General features: G+C 38.3%; 1 protein-coding gene across 4 annotated transcripts in view; it reads right to left on the reverse strand.

Annotated features, from left to right (window-relative positions):
• TRIM33 (tripartite motif containing 33) overlaps positions 1 to 22,941 on the reverse strand; it is a 131,017-nt gene that overhangs the window by 102,028 nt on the left and 6,048 nt on the right. Inside the window, exon 1 of one of the 4 annotated variants that reach the window (XM_042953528.1) lies at positions 10,574 to 10,840. The exons of the other annotated variants lie outside the window; for them this stretch is intronic. Within the exon in view, the coding sequence (XP_042809462.1) occupies positions 10,574 to 10,676 (103 nt within the window). The 5' untranslated portion in view covers positions 10,677 to 10,840. Of the gene's footprint in view, positions 1 to 10,573; positions 10,841 to 22,941 lie in introns of those variants that run through there. 4 annotated transcript variants of the gene reach the window in all.

Below are 22,941 nucleotides of genomic sequence, written 5' to 3' on the forward strand. Positions count from 1 at the left end.
GCCCTGATGTATCAGTAATTAACTTAAATGTGAAGTTTATTTATTTATTTTTTTAATGTGTATTCATTTTTGAGAAAGAGAGAGAGAGAGAGAGAGAGAGAGAGAGCATGAGCAGGGGAGGGACAGAGTGAGAGGGAGACACAGAATCCGAAGCAGGCTCCAGACTCCGAGCTGTCAGCACAGAGCCCGATGCGGGGCTCAAACCCATGAACCGTGAGATAATGACCTGAGCTAAAGTTGGGTGTTTAACTGACTGAGTCACCCAGGCATCCCTTGAACAGTTTAAATACATGAATTAAAGACAAAGACTGGCAGAATGGATGAAATAAAAACATGATCCAACAACATACTGCTTAAAAGAAACTCACTTCAAATAAAAACACGTTAAGTACATTGAAAGCAAAAGGATAGAACCACCAGCACCCTGTTCATATAGTAAGGATTTCACCCCTAGAAGTGAGCCACTGGCCCTACCTACAGTTCCAGAGCAATGGGGCTCAGAGAATTTGCCCAACAGGAAAGACAGGCTATAATAAGACAGCCCTCATGTTCTTCCCAACAGGAATGACTTTATTCGAGAAGAGTGTACAAAAGTTCAAACCTAAAGGCACTCTTAAAAACAGAGGAAATTTTGGTGGCAATTAAGAGGAAGGTAATATCTCTATGAGAACAACAATCTAAAAAACATTTTTTTAATGTTTGTTTATCTTTGAGAGAGACAGAGAGACAGAGTGCAACCAGGGGAGGGGCAGAGAGAGAGAGAGGGAGGGAGGGAGACACAGAATCTGAAGCAGGCTCCAGGCTCCGAGCTGTCAGCATGGAGCCCGATGGAGGGCTTGAACTCATCAACCGTGAGATCATGACCTGAGCCAAAGTTGGACCTTAACCGACTGAGACACCCAGGTGCCCCTATGAGAACAACCTAAACCACAGGCCAGCTAGTTTATGAGAGACCCAAGGAACCTAAAACGAAGTGCTCCTGGGGTCATAACAAAATCTCAAAGACTAACCTCAAAAACTACCTCAGAAAGCAGTCTGAATTTAATTACAACTAACTGTGAAAAAAGTTCTATCCCAAGCCACTGTCAAAAACAGAGGAACCAGATCCCAATTAGTAAAGCCTAACAGTTTGATATACTAACAGAGGCAGACAGTTTAACAGAGATCAAGGAAATTGTTACAAAGAGCTCTCCTAAAATCATGACTGACTGATTGATAGATAGATAGATAGATAGATAGATATGCCCAAGATTATGCCCTCTGACAAGAAACATCAGAGGCATCACACTGCAGTAGAAAAGACTTTATTTAACTAAATTGATCCAGTCAAGTCACTATACATACAATAACACAACAACTGTTAGCCCTGGGGGTGGGGAAGATCAGTTTCACAAAAGAACACAGAAATGGAAAAACAAAGGATATAAGACATATAGAAAAAAACCGCAAAATGTCAGGTACAAATCCCAACTGTACCAACAGTAACATTAAATGTGAATGGATTAAATAACCCAACTAAGACACAGAGATTACAAGGCTCAATTTAAAAAACCACAAAAGCGGGGCACCTGGGTGGCTCAGTCGGTTTCAGCGTCCAACTTCGGCTCAGGTCATTTTCTCACAGCTCGTGAATTTGAGCCCTACATCGGGCTCTGTGCTGCCAGCTCAGAGCCAGGAGCCTGTTTAGGATTCTGTGTCTCCCTCTCTCTCTCTCTCCCCCTCCACTGCTCATGCTCTGTCTCTCTCTGTCTCAAAAATAAATTAAAAAAAAAAAAAAAAAGCAAAAGGACAACATAGTACAACCCAACTACAAGGGTCTACAAAAGACACATTTTAAATTTAAATATAGAGGGGTCCCTATGGCTGTAGAGATTACTAAAAAAAGAAAAAAAAAAAAAAATCAGAGCACCTGGCTTAGTCAGTAGAGGATGGCAACTCGATCTCAGGGTCATGAGTTCAAGCACCATCCTGGGCATGAAGCCTACATGGAAAAAAAAAATCAAATATATAAATAAGTTCAAAGCAGAAGGACAGGAAAAGACGTATTATGCAAACAGCAAACATAAGAAAGCTAGAGTGGCTATACTAATTATACTAGGCAGAATAAAGGCCCTCCAACAAGATTTATCTCCTAATCCCCAGAATCTGTTGGAGAATGAAAGATCAATGTACAAAACTCAATTATATTTTTGTGCATTGAATGAATAATGGATTTGAAGTAAAGAAAAATCAAAAAAAGGGAAAGAAAACAATGTAACTGACAATAGCATTAGAAAACAAACAGAATACTGTATTTAGAAATAAATTTTTAAGTGTCAAAACCCATAATTCTAAAAACCACAGAGACAAACCAAGAAACAAGCTTTTTTTTAAGTGTTTGTTTTAGGTAGGCTTCACACACAACATGGGGCTCAAACTCATAACCCTGAGATCAAGAGTCACATGTTCTACTGACTGAGCCAACTAGGAGCCCCAGAAGACTCTTAACTTGAGAGAACAAACTTATGGTTATCAGAGAAGGGGGGCGGGGGAGGGATGGGTTAAATAGGTGATAGGGATTAAGGAATCCACTTGTCATGATGGGCACTGGGTGATATATGGACTTTTCTTTTTTTTTTTAATGTCTATTTCTGAGAGAGAGAGAAGGACAGAGTGGGAGACACAAAATCTGAAGCAGGCTCCAAGCTCTGAGCTATCAGCACAGACACTTAACCGATGAACCAAGTCAGACACTTAACCGACTAAGCCACCCAGGCACCCCCATATATGGACTTTTGAATCACTACACTGAAGACCTGAAACTACTGTAACACTACATATTAACTGGAATTAAAATAAACACTTTAAAAAAATTAAATAATAAATTTTGAAAAAAGACCACAAAACATTTTTGAAACACTATTAAAAGACGATGACCCAGGATCACCTGGGTGGCTCAGGCTTAAGCGTCAGATTTTAGCTCAGGTCATGATCTTCATGAGTTCAGGCTCCATGTCGGGCTCTATGCTGACAGCTCAGAGCCTGAAGCCTGCTTCTGATTCTGTATGCCCCTCTCTCTCTGCCCTTCCCCTGATGGCACTCTCTTTCTCTCTCTCTCTCTCAAGAATAAGTGAACATTTAAAAAAAAAAAAAAAGACACTAAAGACAACCTAAAGGGGCTCCTGGGTGGCTCATTCAGTTAAGTGACTGACTCCTGACTTCAGCTCAGGTCATGATCTCAAGGTTCATGGGTTCAAGCCCTGCACTGGGCTCCAAGTTGTGAACGTGGAACCCACTTAGGATGCTCTCTCTTCCTCTCTCTCTCTCTGTCTCTGTCTCTCTCTCTCTGCCTCTCCCCAGTTCATGGTAGCTATCACTCAGAATAAATGAACTTAAAAAATTTTTAAAAGGCAACCTAAATAAATGTAAAAATACCCTATGTTCATGGATTAGAAGACTTTAATATTGTTAACATGGCTTTACTCCCCAAAATTGGCCTACAAATTCAATATAATCTCTATCAAATTCCTGGCTGGCTTTTTTATAGAAATTGCCAAATTGATGCTAAAATTTATATGAAAACTCAAGGGACCTAGAAGAGCTAAAACAATCTTGAAAAAGAACAAAGATGGGGGACTTATTAATTTCAAAATGCTACCAAAAAAAACAACCAACAAAAAAAAACCAAAAAACAAAACACACACACACACACACACACAACCCTTACTCCAAAGCTACAATAAACAATGCTATAGGCAGAAGGATATATATAGAGAGAAATCAATGGAATAGAATTGAGAGTCCAGAAATAAAAACTCACTTTTACAGTCAACTTATTTTAGCACTTAGGTTGCTAAGACAATTGAATGGATAAAGAACAATCTTCAATAAATGGTGCTGGGACAATGGATATCCATGTGCAAAAAAGAAAAAAAGAAAAAAGAAGCTGGATCCTTCCTTCCTGCACAAATTTTACATACACAAATCAACTATATTGTGCTCCAAATCTAAACGCTCAAACTGTAAAGCTCTTAAAAGAAAGCCTAAGAGTACATCTTCATGATCCAGGGTTAGGCAGTGTTGTTTCTAGATATGGCATCAAACACAAGAGCACAAAAGAATAAATACACTGGACTTCATCAAAATTGAGCTTCAGCACAAAAACTTTTGTGCTGCCAACACTATGAATGTAATTAATGCCAATGAGTAGTGCACTTAGTAATGGGTAAAACGGGCGCCTGCGTGGCTCAGTCGGTTAAGCGTCCGACTTCAGCTCAGGTCACGATCTCACGGTCCGTGAGTTCGAGCCCCGCGTCGGGCTCCGGGCTGATGGCTCAGAGCCTGGAGCCTGCTTCAGATTCTGTGTCTCCCTCTCTCTCTGCCCCTCCCCTGTTCATGCTCTGTCTCTCTCTGTCTCAAAAATAAATAGACGTTAAAAAAAAAAATTTTTTTTTTAATCTAAAAAAATAATAATAATAATGGGTAAAACAGCAGAATGTTATTTATTTTTTCAACAATAAAAGTTAAGTGTGGGGCCCCTGGGTGACTCAGTCGGTTAAGCCTCCAACTCTTGCTTTTGGCTCATGTCATGATCTCGTAGTTCATGGGATCAAGCCCGGCGCTGGGCTCTCTGCTGGCAGCATGGGGCCCGCATGGGAATTTTTCTTTCTCTGCCCCTCCCCCACTCATGCGTGCATACTCTCAAAATACATACACATTTTAAAAATATAAAATTTTAAAAAAAAGTTTCTGTAGCAAATGATACCACCAAAAACCTGAAAAATAACCTACAAGTAGAAGATACATGCAAATCAGAAGTAAGGGTCTACTATCCAGAGCCTACAAAAACTGACAATAATGTCAAGTAAGCCAAATAAATAATAAAAGTCCTTTCTTCAAACATTTCTTCAAAGACAATATACAAATACAGTACACACATGAAAAAATGTTCAAAATCACTAGCTATCAGGAAAATACAAAACACCAGGATGACTAATTAAAAAGGACATAATACTAGTACAGCCACTATGGAAAACAGTATAAGGTTCCTCAAAAAATTAAAAAATTGACATATCATATGATCCAATAATTCCACTATTAGGTATTTACCCAAAGAAAATAAAAACACTAATTTGAAAAGATACATGCGCCACTATGTTTACTGCAGTGTTATTTTTAACAGTCAAAATATGGAAGCAACCCAAGTGTCCATCCATTGATAGATGAATAGATAAAGAAGACATGGTACATATGTGTGTGTGTATATATGTGTGTATTATATGGCACATATATACATGTGTATATATGTACACATGTGTGTATATACAGGCACATACACACACACACATACATACATACATACATACAATGAAATATTACTCACCCATAAGAAAGGATAAGATCTTGCCATTTACAATATGAATGGACCTAGAGGGCATTATGCTAATTGAAGTAAGTCAGGCAGAGAAAAACCAATATCATGATTACACTTCTATGTGAAATCTAAAAAATGAACAAACAAAAAAGCAGAATCAAACCTACAGAGAACAAAGTGATGGTTGCCAAAAGGGAGGAGGATGGAGAGATAGGCAAAATGTGTGAAGGGAAGCAAAAGATACAGCTTTCCCATTATGGAATCAGTAAATCACGGGAATAAATCACATTATAGAATGAATAAACCTTGAGAATAAAAGGTACAGAACAGGGAATAGTCAATGGCATTGTAATAGCATTGTATGATGACAGATGGCAGCTACACTTTTGATGAGCACAGCATAAGCTATAAACTTGTTGAATCACTAGGTAATACACCTCAAACTAATGTAACACTGTGTGTCAACTATACTCAAATTAAAAAATAAGACATAATAACTGTTGTCAAGACTATGGATAAACTGGAACCCTCATACACATTGCTGATGGGAACGTAAAATGGTGTAGCCATGTTGGAAACAGCATGGCAGTTCCTCAAAATATTAAATATAGCTAGAATACAACCCAGAAATTCTACTCTTAGATATGTGTATGTATGTATGTGTATACACACACATACACACACACACACACACACACAGATGAAAACATATGTTCAGTAAAAAGTTGTAAAAAAAAAAATGTAACAGCATTATTCATGAGTCAAAAGAAAAAAACAATTCAAATATCCATCAACTGATGAATAGGTAAACAAAATGTGTTACAGTCATAAATAATGGAATACTGTTCAAGCCTAAGAAGAAATGTACTGACATATATTACAGCCATGTATGAATTTCACAAACTTTTTGCTAAATGAAAGAAGCCAGCCACAAGAGACCATATATTCCTTCTATGATCCCACATATATAAAATGCCCAGACTAAGCAAATCTGTAGAGACAGAAAGTAGATCAGTGGGTGTCTGGGAGATGATACTGTGGGTAAATACAAAATGACCACTAATGGGTACATTTCTTTGGGGGGCAATAAAAATGTTCTCTAAAATTGACTGTGGTTGCAAAGCTCTGTGAATATACTGAAAAGAGCTAAACTCTACATTTCAAATGTGTGAATTATATCTCAATAAAGCCCTTATATATTTTTTAAAGAGTGGTTATATTAATATCAGATCAAACAGATTTCAGAACAAAAAACAAAATAGTATCTCCAAGATACACTTTAAAATGAAAAATTAGGGGCGCCTGGGTGGCTCAGTCGGTTAAGCGGCTGACTTCGGCTCAGCTCATGATCTCACGGTCCGCGAGTTCGAGCCCCGCGTCGGGCTCTGTGCTGACCGCTCAGAGCCTGGAGCCTGTTTCGGATTCTGTGTCTCCCTGTCTCTCTGCCCCTCCCCTGTTCATGCTGTCTCTCTCTGTCTCAAAAATAAATAAATGTTAAAAAAAAAATGTAAAATAAAAAAATAAAAAAATTAAATGAAAAATTAAATCTTGCCACTTACACAAAATTTTTATTCATATTTGCATAGGATCAGGTCTCATTATTCACAGTAGTTATGTTCTATCAAGTCGCTACAAAAAATGAATTACCAGATACTGAATTATCACTAGGGGACATACAGGGTTAGGTTCCTACAAGCCTCTGGTCACAAGATTTTCATCAGCCAATTAACATATAAGCTTGTCTTATGTGTATTTCTGTTTAAACACACTTTAATATATATTCTTGGTTCATTAACACTGAATTCAAGCTAACAGCAGTATAACTCCAACCACACTATAAATGCTTAAGTGAGGCTTATCTAAGATGTATTTTCTCCATAAAGCACACATAGCCTCTTGTATTTAGGAAAACTAGAGCACTTCAGCTTTATGCTTGGGGGTCATTTTAAACAGTGAAACCACCAGGGGCGCCCGGGTGATACAGTTGGTTGAGCATCTGACTTCGGCTCAGGTCATGATCACGTGGTTTGTGAGTTTAAGCCCCCATCAGGCTCTGTGCTGACAGCTCGGAGCCTGGAGCCTGCTTCGGATTCTGTATTTCCCTCTCTCTCTGTCCCTCCCCCGCTTGTGCTCACTCTCTCTCTCAAAAATAAATACTAAAAAAAAATTTTTTTAAGTGAAATCACCAACAAAAAAGCACTAAAATGAGAAAAACGGCATAAAACAGAACACCAGAAGGATATTAGTTTCCATTATGAAAGCTGAAAGGACAGAGCATCACCTTGTTCTACCCTCAGCTGTGGTAAAATATATAAACACAGAATTCGCCATTTTAACCATGTTCATGTATCCAGTTCTGTAGCACTAATTGCATTCACAATGTTGTGCAACCATCACCACCAAAATGTTTTTCACAGTGAATGACATTTTACATTCATACCAACAATATACAAGGGTTCTAATTTTTCCAAATCCTTGCCAACACTTTCTGGTTTTTTTATTAGAGCCTACATCTCGGTAGATGTGAAGTCGTATTTTGTAGTTTTGATTCACATCTCTAACAACAAATGACCTTGAACATCTTTTCATCTGCTTACTGGCCACATGTACAGCTTCTTTGGAGAAACTATTCAGATCTTTGGGTCACTATTGGACTTTGCCTTTATTATTAGGTTGTAAGCATTCTTTATAAAAAAAAAATTTTTTTAACGTTTATTTTTAAGACAGAGAGAGACATAGCATGAACGGGGGAGGGTCAGAGAGAGGGAGACACAGAATCTGAAACAGGCTCCAGGCTCTGAGCTGTTAGCACAGAGCCCGACGCGGGGCTCGAACTCATGGGCCGTGAGATCATGACCTGAGCCGAAGTCGGCCGCTTAACCAACTGAGCCACCCAGGCGCCCCAAAAAAATTTTTTAACATCTATTCATTTTTGAAAGACAGAGAGAGACAGAGTGCTAGTCAGGAGGGGCAGAGAGAGAGGGAGACACAGAATTCGAAGCAAGCTCCAGGCTCCAAGCTGTCAGCACAGAGCCCGATGCAGGGCTCCAACTCACCACAAGATCATGACCTGAGCCACCCAACAGACTAAGCCACCCAGGCGCCCCTGTAAGCATTCTTTTTAGATTCTAGGTACTAAACTCTTATCTGATATATGACCAACAAATACTTTATGCCATTTATAAGTTGTTTCTTCACCTTCCTGAAAATGTCCTTTGATGTACAAAATTTTAATTCTGGATGCAGTACAGTTTACCAATTTTTTCTTTTGTTGCTCATACTTTAAGTATCAGATCTAAAAATCTGCCAAATCCAAAATCATGAAAATTTACTCATGTTTTCTTTTAAGAGTTTTGTGGGTTTAGCTTTTATATTTAGGTTTTTAATCAATTTGCAATTAATGTTTTTATTTGTTGTGTGGTAGGGATCCACCTTTGCTCTTTTGCATGTGGAAATCCCATTGTCCCAACATCGTTTGTTGAAATATTCTTCCTTCCCCCACTGAATGGATTTGGCACCTTTGTCAAAAATCATTTGGATATACTGGAAAAAGAAATAAACTATTAACATATGTTATATGTTGAAGGAGATAGGCACTGAATGAGGACAAGGAGTGGGAGGGAGACTTTTCACTATTAAATTTTGTACGCTTTAACTTGTGAGCCATGTGAAAGTACTACTTAATCAAACACCAAAATAAATTCAGGTTTTAAAAATACAATTATTTGGCAAGCCACAGAATAGGATGTATATCTGACAAAGGACTCATGCTTAGAATATATAGTGAATTCTACGGGGACACCTGGGTGGTTCAGTTGGTTAAGTGTCCGACTTCAGCTCAGGGCATGATCCTGTGGTTCGTGAGTTCGAGCCCCAAGTCAGGCACTGTGCTGACAGCTCGGAGCCTGGAGCCTGCTTCGGATTCTGTGTCTCCCTCTATCTCTACCCCTTGCCTGCTCATACACTGTCTGTCTGTGTGTCTTTGTCTGTCTCTCTCTCTCTCTCAAAACTAAATAAACATTTTAAAAAATTAAAAAAAAAAAAGAATTCTACAAAAGCACTGGGAAAAAGACAACCCACAGGACAAAACACAGGTAACAACTTCAACAGACAAATCACAATAAAAGATATCCCAAGGACAATAAACATACAAAAAGATTCTCAATTTTACTAATCAACAGGGAAATGCAAATTAAACTACAACGTTATACCATCAGAATGGCTAAAATGTCAAAAACAGATAATACCAGGCATCAGTAAGTAGATATAGCAATTAAAAATCTCAGAACAGTGCTAGTAAAAGTATAAATTGATAAAATCACTTCAGAAAACCGTTTGGCAATTATCTAGTAAAGCTACACTTATGTGCAACCTATGTTGTCCACTGTAAGATATATAATCAAGAGAAATGTGTCCATATATTCACCAAGAGACAGAGGCAGAGCTTCATGAACACGTTCATAATAAGAATCTATAACATATTGTATCAACTATGATTTAATTAAAAAAAATACATAAACAACTCAAACGTCCATCGACACTTGGGTGGGTAAGAAAATTTTTAGCATATTCATACAACAAATGCTGTGAAGATAACTGAATAAAGTACATTCACAAGCAACATGAATAATCTCATAATGTTGAGCAAAAACAGTTAAAAACTGGTACATACTGCTAGTACCACTTAAAGTTTTAAAACAGGCAAAATTAATCTGGTGTTAAAAGGTAGCATCGGGGGCGCGCAGCTGGTTCAGTCGACAGACCATGGGACTCCTGATCTCAGGGTTGTGAGTTTGAACCCCATGTTGGGTGTGGAGATCTGGCTGCTGGATTTATACAAGTGGGTTTACTTTATGTGTATTACCTAAATTATATAGAGTTTTATACCTTTAGTTTATGTATATTTCCATAAAATAGTTACTTTAAAAGATACATACATCGGGGGGCGACTGGTGGCTCAGTCGGTTAAGCATCCAACTTCAGTTCTGGTCATGATCTCACGGTTTGTGGGTTCAAGCCCCATGTTGGGCTCTGCACGGATAGTGTGGAGCCTGCTTGGGATTCTCTCTCTCCCTCACTCTGCCCCTCCCCAACTTGTGCTGTCTCTCTCTCAAAATAAATAAACTTTAAAAAATAATAAAATTAAAATTACATATATCGTTAAAATTACATTGGTCTCCTATCAGAGAACTACTCTGTATGAGTAAATCTGTTTACTACCTTGGCCATGCTCTCTACTGAAAAGACAAGATCTTCGGAGAATTTTCTCTGGCATCAAACTGACTTCATCCCAAGCTCCTGCAAGGATAAGCAGTCTAAGCATGTTGCGCCAAGTTTCACACTACATTAAATGACCCGCTGGAATCAACAATACATCTAACAGGCATCAAATGTGCAAATGTAACAAAAATAAACTTCACACAGTTCAAAATCTGGCAGTAGAGGGGCGTCTGGGTGGCTCAGTCAGTTGGGGGTCCAACTTCAGCTCCAGTAATGATCTCACGGTCTGTGAGTTCGAGCCCCACGTTGAGCTCTGTGTTGACAGTCTGGAGCCTGCTTCGGATTCTGTGTCTCCCTCTCTCTCTGCCCGTCCCCTGCTCACACTCTTCTCTATCTCAAAAATAAAATAAAACATTAAAAAAAAAAAAATTTGGCAGCAGACCTGTGAAGAGCTCATGTGTAACGTGCTATGAGCTCCAGTCATCCAACTCCATCTTTAACATGTAAAACCTTGAATGTTGGGAAGGTTTGGGTGTTTGGAAACCTTGAGTGTTTGTGGAAAGAAGAGGTAGGTAAATTTCAGAAGTATATTATGTAAGTTTGGTACAGAATTATTAAAATGCTGAAGGTACCTATATCACAAATTAAACAGGCTTTTGTGAAGTTGCAAGCCACCATTTATTCAGCATTTCAATAAACTTAGCAAACGTGACCACACAATTCATAATTTGAAAATTCTCTCACATTTCTTATCTAAGAAGATGGTAAAAACAATATTGATCATTCTAATGATACTTGATTCTTATTAAAATATTACAACATAGCTTACTGAAATACCCTAAAGGCAAAACTTTTACCTAAGACTTTAGCTTTTAAAATTATAAAGTCAAACTAATTGTATATTAATTATATCCACCTCAAATAGAAATGACCAATCAGATTCTAAGTTAGGACAAAGGCAGAAGACTGACTGCCTATCTGGTAGTATTTGGCCAGGATGGAGTATGTTTTAAATTCAAATTTTACTGTTTTTAGGCTAGCAAGCTTTGATATTACATGTCTTATACTAATTATCTACCTGGCCCCTAAAATCATCTGTCTAAGCCTATGCTATTTTTCTCCACATGGGAAAGTATGCATTTACGTAAATCTTATATTTCTGCCTCAGTGACCTCATTTGTTTTTTTTGTTTTTGTTTTTTTCAAAAAATTGAGGGTATTACCTGAGAGAATTTTTATGAGTAAATAAGATAACATGAAAAAGTTTTAACTTGAAGCTGACATTCTTTTATAGATAAGGAACATGAAGTCTAGTCAGATTCAAATAAACTTGTTCACATCTAATTCTCCCTGCTACCAAGGTTCATTTCACATATCTATTTTATTATATACCTCACAACACAAGGTGATTCTCACCAGAGAGCAGTATTTCATATTTTAAGAGGATAGCTGAAACGCTCTCCTAATCATTACTGTCAATTCTTCAGACTCACTTCAGGTTCGTCAACAAACTAATACAGTTACGTGATTCTAAGTGCCCTACTCTCATGTCTGCTCTATTCCTGATGAAAAACTGGTATAGATCTTTTGAGTGACATCAGTTTTTTGCAAAAGTATTTACTATGTGAAGATTAGTTTTTAAGTTATTCCCCAGTGACTGGAAAAGAAATCAGCGTATAATTTGGATATTAGCATTCTATCAATAAACCCTAGTCGGATAACAGGTCAAACTGTTCCAAAATTCTTGTTCTGGCAGTTATTTGTGATGTTAGAAAAAGAAATATGGAATTCTCATTTTTTTTTTTATTTTTTTTAGTGTTTATTTATTTTTGAGAGACAGAGAGAGACAGCATGAGCAGGAAAGGGCAGAGAGAGAGAGAGGGAGACCCAGAATATGAAGCAGGCTCCAGGCTCTGAGCTGTCAGCCCAGAGCCCGATACAGGGCTTGAACTCACAGACCGCGAGATCACGACCTGAGCCGAAGTTGGACACTCAACCAACTGAGCCACCCAGGCACCCCTGGAATTCTCATTCTTCCAAACCCATTGTGGGCAACAGGTCAAGATGTACATACCACACTCCTTCAAACCCGATTCATAAGCAATGCCTAACACTTCTCACCAAATCTAAACATGGGACGTGACATCAGAAGGCATAGTAAAGCTTTGCAAAGACACAACATCAGACATACTATATAAATACTATGGTAACAAAAGAAAACAAATTTCCACAATTTTTATTCAAGAAATTCAAAATATAATAATAAAGAAATTTAGTAAACTTAGTATTACTTTCGTAAGGTAAACTCAGTAAAGTTTTTTGTAATATAGGTCTAAAGAATTACAAAACTTTTTGGGCGTTAACATTCTGCCTAACTGGGAGGACCTAATTAACTTGCCATCAGTAAAGAGGTTTCCTTGCCTGGTTAATGAATAAACCATTCACAAACTTACGTTGGTTTCATTTTTTTTTTTATTTTAAAGAAATTCTATGATGAGATATTCCATTTTAAATTCTCTGGTTTCTCCATCCTTTCCTTTCCCTGCGAGTTGGGGATATCATGACCAGTGCTTGGTCTGCTATTGTCCACATATGTACTCCTTTAGTTGAGCCAGAGTAAAAATACACAATAAAGACTTCGCCATCCAACTTGAATTAACCCACACTCTACTATCTTAAAGGTGTGACAATTGAAATCTACTTTTCTCTTCTTTGAAATGATAGGTACACACTGGTAATTAAAATATTTTTATAAATGTCGTGCGATAGCCACACATATGCCTAGCAAGCTGTAGCTGCATCACCGCAATTTGTAGTACATCAAAAAGAAGCACAAAGCAATAAGTCCACACAGTCTTTGTCATACTAGTCATCTGCCACTGTAGCATGAAAGCAGTCACAGACAATACATAAACAAATGGGCACTGCTATGTTCCAAAAATTTTATTTATAAACACAAATTTGAATTTATGTGAAAGTTTTCACATGTCACAAAATAATCTTTTGATTTTTTCCAACCATTTGATAATGTAAAAATCATTCTTTGCTCATGAGTCATAAAACTAGGCAGCAGGCTAGATTTGGCCCATGGGCCACAGTTTGCCAACTATGTCAAACTTTAGTTTGTCTAAAGTGAAGTCCAACAATTAACGTGCACAGAACCCTCAATCAGAATTGTATTGACTGGGGGTGCCTAGGTGGGTCAGTCAATTGAGCATCCGACTTTGGCTCAGGTCATGATCTCACAGTTCATGAATTCGAGCCCTACCTCGGGCTCACTGCTATCAGTCAGTGCAGAGCCCACTGCAGACCCTCTGTCCCCCCTCTCTCTGCCCCTCCCTCACTCATACTCTCTCTCTCAAAAGTAAATAAAACATTTAAAAAAAAAAAAAAAAGGAATTGTATTGCCCGACTGGCTCCGTCAGTAGAGCATGTGACTCTTGACCTCAAAGTGTTCAGTTCAAGCCCCATGCTGGGTATACAGATTACTTAAAAATAAAATCTTAAAAAAAAATTGTATTGTCTCACTCAAACAGGAAGAGAATCAAGGATTAGCCACTGCTTGAAGAAGTCTCCAAGAGAAAAAGATCAAGATATAAAGGAAAAAAGTTAGAAAATAAAGTTAAGGAGGTCTTTCAGAACTTCAGTTGAATAAGCAAAGGGAAAACCTAAGGAAAAACATAGGAGAGAGTGTGACCCCACGAGTACTAACATCCAAATAGTAACCGTTACAAAAATAGGGAGAGATGAAAAGGAAAATTGTTACTATAAAGATTACAAAAATAATAGAAAAAATACAGTAAGCTTTTAAAAACAATGAAAATGAAAAAAAAATCAAGAGAGGCACATCACTGTATTTAAGAACAAGGACAAAGGGATAGTAAAGGTTCCAGGGGCGCCTGGGTTGCTCAGCTGATTAAGAGTCTGACTACTGCTTTCTGCTCAGGTCACACAAATCATGGTCCGTGAGTTGGAACCTGGTGTCAGGCTCTGCACTGCCAGTATGGAGCCTGCTTGGGATTCTCTCTCCCCCGATCTCTCTCTGCCCCTCCCCTGCTCACACTCTCCCCCTCTCTCTCTCAAAAACTAAACAAACTTTTTAAAAAATTTAATTTAATTTAATTTAAAAAGAAATAAGAGGTTTCAGAGGGTGGCTCAGTCAGTGGAGCATGCAACTCTTGATCTTGGGGTCATAAGTTCAAGCCCTATGTTGGGTATAGAGATTACTTCAAACACTTTGAGGGGCACCTGGGTGGCTCAGTCAGTTAAGCATCTGACTCCAGCTCAGGTCATGATCTCACGGTTCGTGGGTTCGAGCCCTACATTGGGCTCTGTGCCAACAGCTCAGAGCCTGGAGCCTGCCTCAGATTCTGTCTCCATTTCTCTCTCTGCCCCTCCTCCATTCATGCTCTCTCTCAAAAGTAAATATTACAAAAAAAATTTTTTTTAATATAAAAAATAATTAACTTCAGTGATTTTGCATTGGTGGCACCTCACAGAAGCAAAGGCAAAATACTCTTTGGAGGTTTGTTCCGACAAACCAGGTCTGGAAACTTTCATAAACAAAGCCCTGATGAACATGCTCACAATCCCAAACTATAAAACACTGGAAGACACTACCTACTATGATCAAGAGTAGGAATGGGAATGCAAGCTGGTGCAGCCACTCTGGAAAACAGTACAGAGGTTCCTCAAAAAACTAAAAATAGAACTACCCTACGACCCAGCAATTGCACTACTAAGTATTTATCCAAGGGACACGGGTGTGCTGTTTCGAAGGGACACACGCACCCCCATGTTTATAGCAGCGCTATCAACAATAGCCAAAGTATGGAAAGAGCCCAGATGTCCATCGATGGATGAATGGATAAAGAAGATGTGGTGTATATATATACAATGGAGTATCACCTGACAATCAAAGAGTGAAATCTTGCCATTTGCAACTACGCGGATGGAACTGGAGAGTATTATGCTAAGTGAAATTAGTCAGAGAAAGGCAAAAATCTTATGACTTCACTCATATGAGGACTTTAAGAGACAAAACAGATGAACATAAGGGAAGGGAAACAAAAATAATACAAAAACAGGGAAGGGGACAAAACAGAAGAGACTCATAAATATGGAGAACAAACTGAGGGTTCCTGGAGGGGTTGTGGGAGGGGGGATGGGCTAAATGGGTAAGGGGCACTAAGGAATCTACTCCTGAAATCACTGTTGCTAATTTGGATGTAAATTTAAAAAAATAAAAAATAAGACAAGTTAAAAAAAAAAGAGTAGGAAGAAGTGGGGTACCTGGGTGGTGCAGTCAGTTGAGTATGGAACTCTTGGTTTCAGCTCAGGTCATGATCTCATGGTTTGTGGGACTGAGCCCCACATCGGCCTTGCACTCACAGCGTGGAGTCTGCTTGAGATTCTCTCTCTCTCTCTCTCTCTCTCTGTCCCTCCCCCACCTACCCTTGCTCTCTCTCAAAATAAACTTTAAAAAATAAATCAATTTCTTAAAAAAAGAGTAGGAAGAATAGTAAAAATAATACCTCAAGAATTTCACAGAATGGAATTATCAAATATGAAATCAGAATATTTTTGGTATTTTAAAAATAAAAGGTAATAAATAAATAAATAAATAAATAAATGGTGAAATAAAAACAAAACAAAGCCAACACCTAAATGTAATTTAAGATAAACTAAATATGTGTATAAAGTATATAAAGTATATAAGAATAAAGGTTATGAAGCATATAGGAATAAAGTTTATAAAGTACATAGGAATAAGATGTGTAAAACATCTTCGGGGGGAAAAAAACCTATATAATTGTTTTTTTTTAATGTTTGGGGCTGGGGGGAGGAAAAGAGGATCCCAAGCAGGCTCTACACTGTCAGCACAGAGCCCAGCATGGGGCTCAATCTCATGAACCATACAATCATGACCTGTGCCGAAATCAAAAGTCAGATGCTTAACCGACTGAGCCACCCAGATGCCCTAAAAACCTATATAATTTTCAAAAACACTGAAGATTATAGCTAATGGAAAGGCATACAGGGTTTATGAATGGGCAGATACCATAATATAAAGATAGCAATTTTTTCCCTAATTAATTTATACAGATGGTCTCTGACTTACAACAGTTCGACTTCCAATTTTACGGCTTTACGATGGTGTGAAAGTGATATGCATTCAGGAAAAAAACCATACTTCGAATTCTGACTTTTGATCTTTTCCCAGGCAGGTGATATGCAGTACACACTAATTCATGATGATGGGAACAGCAGCGAGCCACAACCCCCTATGAGCCACATGATTATGAGGGAAAACAACAATACACTTAAAATCATTCTGTACACATATAACTATTCTGATTTTTCACTTTCAGCACAGTTTTAATAAATTACATGATACATTCAATATTTTATTATAAATTAGGTTTTGTGTTAGACAATTTTGCCCAACTCAAGACTACGGTAAGAGTTCAGAGCATGTTTAATTAAGACAGGCTAGGCTAAGTTGTAATGTAAGTTAGGTGTTACGAATGCATTTTCAACCTAGGATGTTTTCAATTTACAACAGGTTTACTGGGACATAATCTCATCATAGATCAAGAAAGATCTGTATATTGAGAGCACTTCCAACCAGAATGCTGAAAAGTTTTTTGTGTGTATATTTATTTTTGAGAGAGAGCACATGTACACATGTGGGGGACATGTGGGGGAGGGTACAGAGAGAAGCAGAATAAACCCCAAGCAGGCTTCGTGCAGTCAGCATGCAGCCCCTCACAGGGCTTGATCCCATGAACCGTGAGATCACAATCTGAGCCAAAATCAAGAAGGGTCAGACGCTCAACCAACAAAACCACATAGGCACCCCTGACAAGTTTTTTAAATGAACTTTTACATGACTCTAAATGTGTAAGAGCAAAAAGTCAACATCACTGAAGATCTCATCTTGAAGATAAACAAGGTATATGTGGAGGAGAGTGAAATTACCTAAATGAATAACAAAGTTTATTGGTTATTATAAAGCTAAAGCAAAAGAGGAATACTAGGGGGAAAAAGTCAAGTGTAGTAGTTATCTATTGCTGCATAACAAATTACCCTCAAACTTAATAGCTTAAAACAACAATAACAATACATTATCGTTCAGTTTCTTTGAGTCAGGAATTTGGGAATGACTTGGCAAGTAGTTTTGGCTCAGTGCCTCTAAAAAGGCTGCAGTAATATGTCAGCCAAAACTGCAGCCATCTGAAAACCTGACCATGCTAGAGAATCCACCTCCAAAGTGGCTCATTCACATGACTGGCAAGTTGGTGCTGGATGTTGGCAGAAGGCCTCAGTTCTTCTCTACATGGGCCTCTTTACAGGACTGCTACAATGGCAGTTGTTTTCATCTGGAACAAGAGATCCAAAGAGTAAGGAAAAAGCTGTATGCTTTTAATGACCTAGCTTCAGAACTCACTGTTTAATTCTCCTGTATTTTCTTGGTAACCCAGACGAGTTCTGAGTCACTGTAGGCTGAGACTACAGAAGAATGTGAATACCAGGAGAAAGGAACACTGGGGCCATCTTGGAGGCTGGCTACCACACCAAGCCATAGTAAGCTCAGAATAAATCTTCAACTTACATAACCAACAAAGGACCAGTATGTGGAACTTATCAAGATTCTTATAAATCAAAAAATTTTTAAATGTGAGCATTCAGCTAAAGAAAACTAGAAGCCATATAGACAAATAATTCACAAAAGCAGCAACATAAATTACATATAATAAGCATTCAAAAAGTATTATTTATTAGCACCACATACTTCATGCTGTTTACCTACCATTAAGGCATAGGATTTAAATATTTTTCTAAAAATGATACATTTATGTTCATTCAATCCTTATTTTTTCCCCCACTTCCCCTTGGGAACAATATCCATTCTAGAAGCTGGCTAGGGACAGAGGTTCAGTTTGTGGCCATAAAAGAGACATAGGTTAATGTATCCAACACCATGAGCTCAAACTCTGAACTTGACCTCAGGAAAGTGACAGAACTCAACCAGTCATAAATTTAAAAAAAAAAAAAAAAAAAAAAGAGTAGACCTACAGTGAGCTATTTACAAAATGTCAAATGTCAACTTTGGTTACTCAGTATAAATGCATGAATTTGCCACCTTCTACTATTCTATAATCTGACATTCTGCCCAGACTCTACATTATATTTGTCCCTTTTTAGTCTCAGAATCCCTCTTACACTCTTAATTAATGAGGACCTCAGAGAGCTTTTGTTTAGACAGGTTTTATGCATCAATATGTACAATATTAAAGATAAAAACAGAATTTTCAAAAATTTTTATTAATATTGTAATAATAAATTAAACACTTCTCTTTCTTTCATTAAAGTTAAATATTCTATTAGTTCATTTTAAAAATAAACCCATTGTGAGGGCGCCTGAGTGGCTCAGTTGGTTAAGTGTCCAACTTCAGCTTAGGTCATGATCCCGCAGTTCATGAGTTCGAGTTCTGCATCAGGCTCTGTGCCGAAAGCTCAGAGCCTCGAGCCTACTTTGGATTCTGTCTCCCCCTCTCTCTGCTCCTCCCCTGCTCACACTGTCTGTCTTTCTGTCTCTGTCTCTCTCTCAAAAATAAATAAACTTAAAAAAAAAACATTTTTTTTAAAATAATAAACCCATGTTAGTGTGTGGGTGGCTCAGTCAGTTAAGCTTCTGACTCCTGATTTAGGCTCAAGTCATAATCTCAGGGTTTTGAGATTGAGTCCCGTGTTGGGCTCGGTGGCCAGGCATGGAGTCTGCTTAAGATTCTCTCTGTCTCCCTCTACTGCTCTCGCACTCTCTCTCTAAAAAAAAAAAAGAACAGGGGCGCATCGGTGGCTCAGTCGGTTGAGCGTCTGACTTCAGCTCAGGTCATGATCTCATGGCTCATAAGTTCGAGCCCCGCGTTGGGCTCTCTGCTGACAGCTCAGAGCCTGGAGCCTGCTTGGGATTCTGTGTTTCCCTCTCTCTCTGCCCCTAACCCACTCGCATTCTGTCTCTGCCTCTCTCAAAAATAAACAAACATTTAAAAAAATATTTAAAAAAACAATTTTTTAATTAAAAATTTTTTAAAAATTATATTCTTTATCTAAAAAAATTAAAATAGGGGCACCTGTGTGGCTCAGTCAGTTAAGCGTCCGACTTTGGCTTTGGTAGAGCACCCAACTCTTGATCTCAGCATTGTTAATTCAAGCCCCATGTTGGGTGTGGAACCTACTTCAAAAACGAAAAGAAAGAACTGCATTTTCCAAAACAAAAAGGCTTTAGTGAAGGGTGGCATTGTTTTAACATTTTTTAAATCTCTTTAATGTCTGGTTTAATATTAGATGGCTGAATACATGCTTTTGCATTTAATCTGTTGTGACAGATTGTTTTGTTAAAGAATATGAAGAAACCTGGTCTTATACAGCTATGGATTTAAAAAAAGGGAAGACTATTTTAATGGCCTCTCAAACAACAGTGGGGGCGGCGGGAGGGGGCACCTGGATGGTTCAATCGGTTGAGTGTCCCACTGTAGATTCTGGCTCAGTCATGATCCCAGGGTTGTGGGATTGAGATTCAATCTCTCTCTCTCTCTCTCTCTCTCTCTCCCCCCCTCTCCCCTGCCTGCTCACTCTGTCTCCAATTTAAAAAAAAAAAAAAAAAAAAAAAAAGCTTAAGAAGAAAAAGAAATACATTTGGTGCATCTGGGTGGCTTAGTCAGTTAAGCATCTGACTCTTGATCTCAGCTCAGGTCATGACCTCAGGGGTCATGAGTTCTAGCCCCGCATTGGGCTCTGCCCTGGGCATGAAGTCTACTTTAAAAAAGAAAAAAATCTTAAAATAAAAAATACACTATATATACATACATATATGTGTATGTGTGTGTGTGTGTGTGTGTGTGTGTGCGTGTGTGTGCGCGTGTGTGTGTGTGTGTGTGTATATATATATATATTTTTTTTTTTTTTTTTTTTTTTTAAGTAGTCGCCACACCCAGCACAGGGCTCAAACTCACGAACCTGACATCCAGTTGCATACTCTACCAACTGAGCCAGCCAGGCACCCCCCACTTTTTTATATTTCTGTAGTATATCATATCCACACTATTTATTTTGAGAGAGAAAGAGAGCGAGCATGCAAGCATGAGTGGAGGAGAGGGGCAAAGGGAGAATCAGAATCTTAAGCAGGCTCCATGCTCAGCTATTTATGTACTTTGAGAGAGAGAGAGAGAGAGAGAGAGCGCGCGCGAGCCAGTGCTAGCATGAGTGGAGTGGAGGGGAGGGGCAGAGGGAGAGAGACAGAATCTTAAGCAGGCTCCATGTTCAGCCCCGAACCCGACACCAGGCTCAATCCTACAACCCTAGGATCATGACCTGAGCTGAAATCAAGAGTCAGATTCTCAACCGACTGAGACACCCAGGCTCCCCCAAGTGTATTTCTTAAACGTCAGTAGCAATGTGGAATTTCAAACCATACTGATGAATTTTTACTACTCCCTTACATTAAAATCTACTGGCCTATTTTACACTTTAAATCTCTTTCCTCTACAAGATTTTGTAACATGATGCACTGGTCATTTGGAGAATACTGGTTCACCATGTAGATATTCCAAACATTAACATTTCATTGCATACTATCAAAAAAATTTTAACACTTTAATACACTACCAATCTCATCAGAAAAGCCTTTAAATATTGAGAAGTTATCAAGTTCATGATGGAAGATACAAGTTTTTTCCAAAATTCTAATTTTCATTTAAAATCTCAATCTTTATCACTGGCATCATATAATGTCACTTGTTTTCCTTCAATTGACAGGCTCAATTCATTCATTTTTGAGAAAATGGCTGCCAACACCCTGTCTGAAAACCATAGTTTGTCAATCATTCTTTCAAGTAAAAATTATTTTCCATGAAAATAAAGAAGCTAATTCAGCTTTGAATTCAAACAACTGCACAAGTACTTTCCTTCTTACACTTGAGTCTGCAGCAGAAGCATTTTATGCACAGTTCCCGTTTCATCACATTTATTAAAAACCAAGATCGGGGCGCCTGGGTGGCGCAGTCGGTTAAGCCTCCGACTTCAGCCAGGTCACGATCTCGCGGTCCGTGAGTTCAAGCCCCGCGTCAGGCTCTGGGCTGATGGCTCGGAGCCTGGAGCCTGTTTCCGATTCTGTGTCTCCCTCTCTCTCTGCCCCTCCCCCGTTCATGCTCTGTCTCTCTCTGTCCCAAAAATAAATAAAAAACGTTGAGAAAAAAAAAAAAAAAAAAAAAAAAAAAAAAAAAAAAACCAAGATATGGGGGGGCCTGCCTGGGTGGCTCAGTCGGGTAAGCGTCCAACTCTTGGTTTCAGCTCAGGTCATGATCACACACTTTGAGTTTGAACTGAGCCTGCTTAGGATTCTCTCTCCCTCTCTCTGCCCCTCACCTGCTCACTCTGTCAAAATAAATAAATAAACTTAAAAAACATTAAAAACCAAGATTTAATAAAATAACGTCCTAATGCTTCATTAAAGACAAAATGAAACTAGTATGTTTTTTGCTGTTGTTGTTTTTGCTTTTACTCTAAGTGTGTGGTGGTAAAGACAAAAGGACTTTTAGTGTGGTTTGTTCCTGCTAAGGTGCCAGCAGTTTTACACATCACTGCTTTTGCATCACTAATATAAACATCAGAACAGGAATGAGGCAAATAATCAATAAATGTTACTATGAAAACAGTTTTAACTGCCAATGTCTGAAAGTGCATCAGAGACATCTCCCCAAGGTTTTAAGGACCATCTTTGAGAACCACTACTTTAAGGCATTCTCATTTAGGGTCTGCTAAGAATATTGGTAAGGAAATAAAAAGCAGTCAGATTCTTCTAAAATTTTTGATGTACAGATAGTAGACCTTGTGAATAATTAGGTCTTAGACCATTGGTTTACAAGTTTTCACATTATAAATTTTAAGTAGCTGGAGAGATCTGGAATGCAAAGATCTTTACATCTTTACAGTGATGCTGTACATCACTGTATGTCAGAAAAGCCTAGAAGAACACCAACAATTTACCTTCCTTCCTCTTTTTTCTGCTCACCGTATAGAGGTAGTCATAAAGACAATGAAGGACAACTGGAAGACAACAGAAATAATAGTTTTGGGGGTCTTACCATGTGTGAGGTGCTATATGAAGCACTTTACAATGTATTAACTCATTGAATCCTCACAATAACACTATGAAGTAGATGTAATTACTACTCTCAATTTACGGATGTTAAGTAACTTATCCACAGACATTCAGGTAGTAAATGGTGGAGCTCAAAAATGAATTCAGGTACTCAAGTCTTGAATTGTGTGCACTTAACCAACCACAGAAGTATTTCAGTTTTC

This window comes from Panthera leo, chromosome C1 (assembly GCF_018350215.1).
Source record: "Panthera leo isolate Ple1 chromosome C1, P.leo_Ple1_pat1.1, whole genome shotgun sequence".
Classification (NCBI taxonomy): domain Eukaryota; kingdom Metazoa; phylum Chordata; class Mammalia; order Carnivora; family Felidae; genus Panthera; species Panthera leo.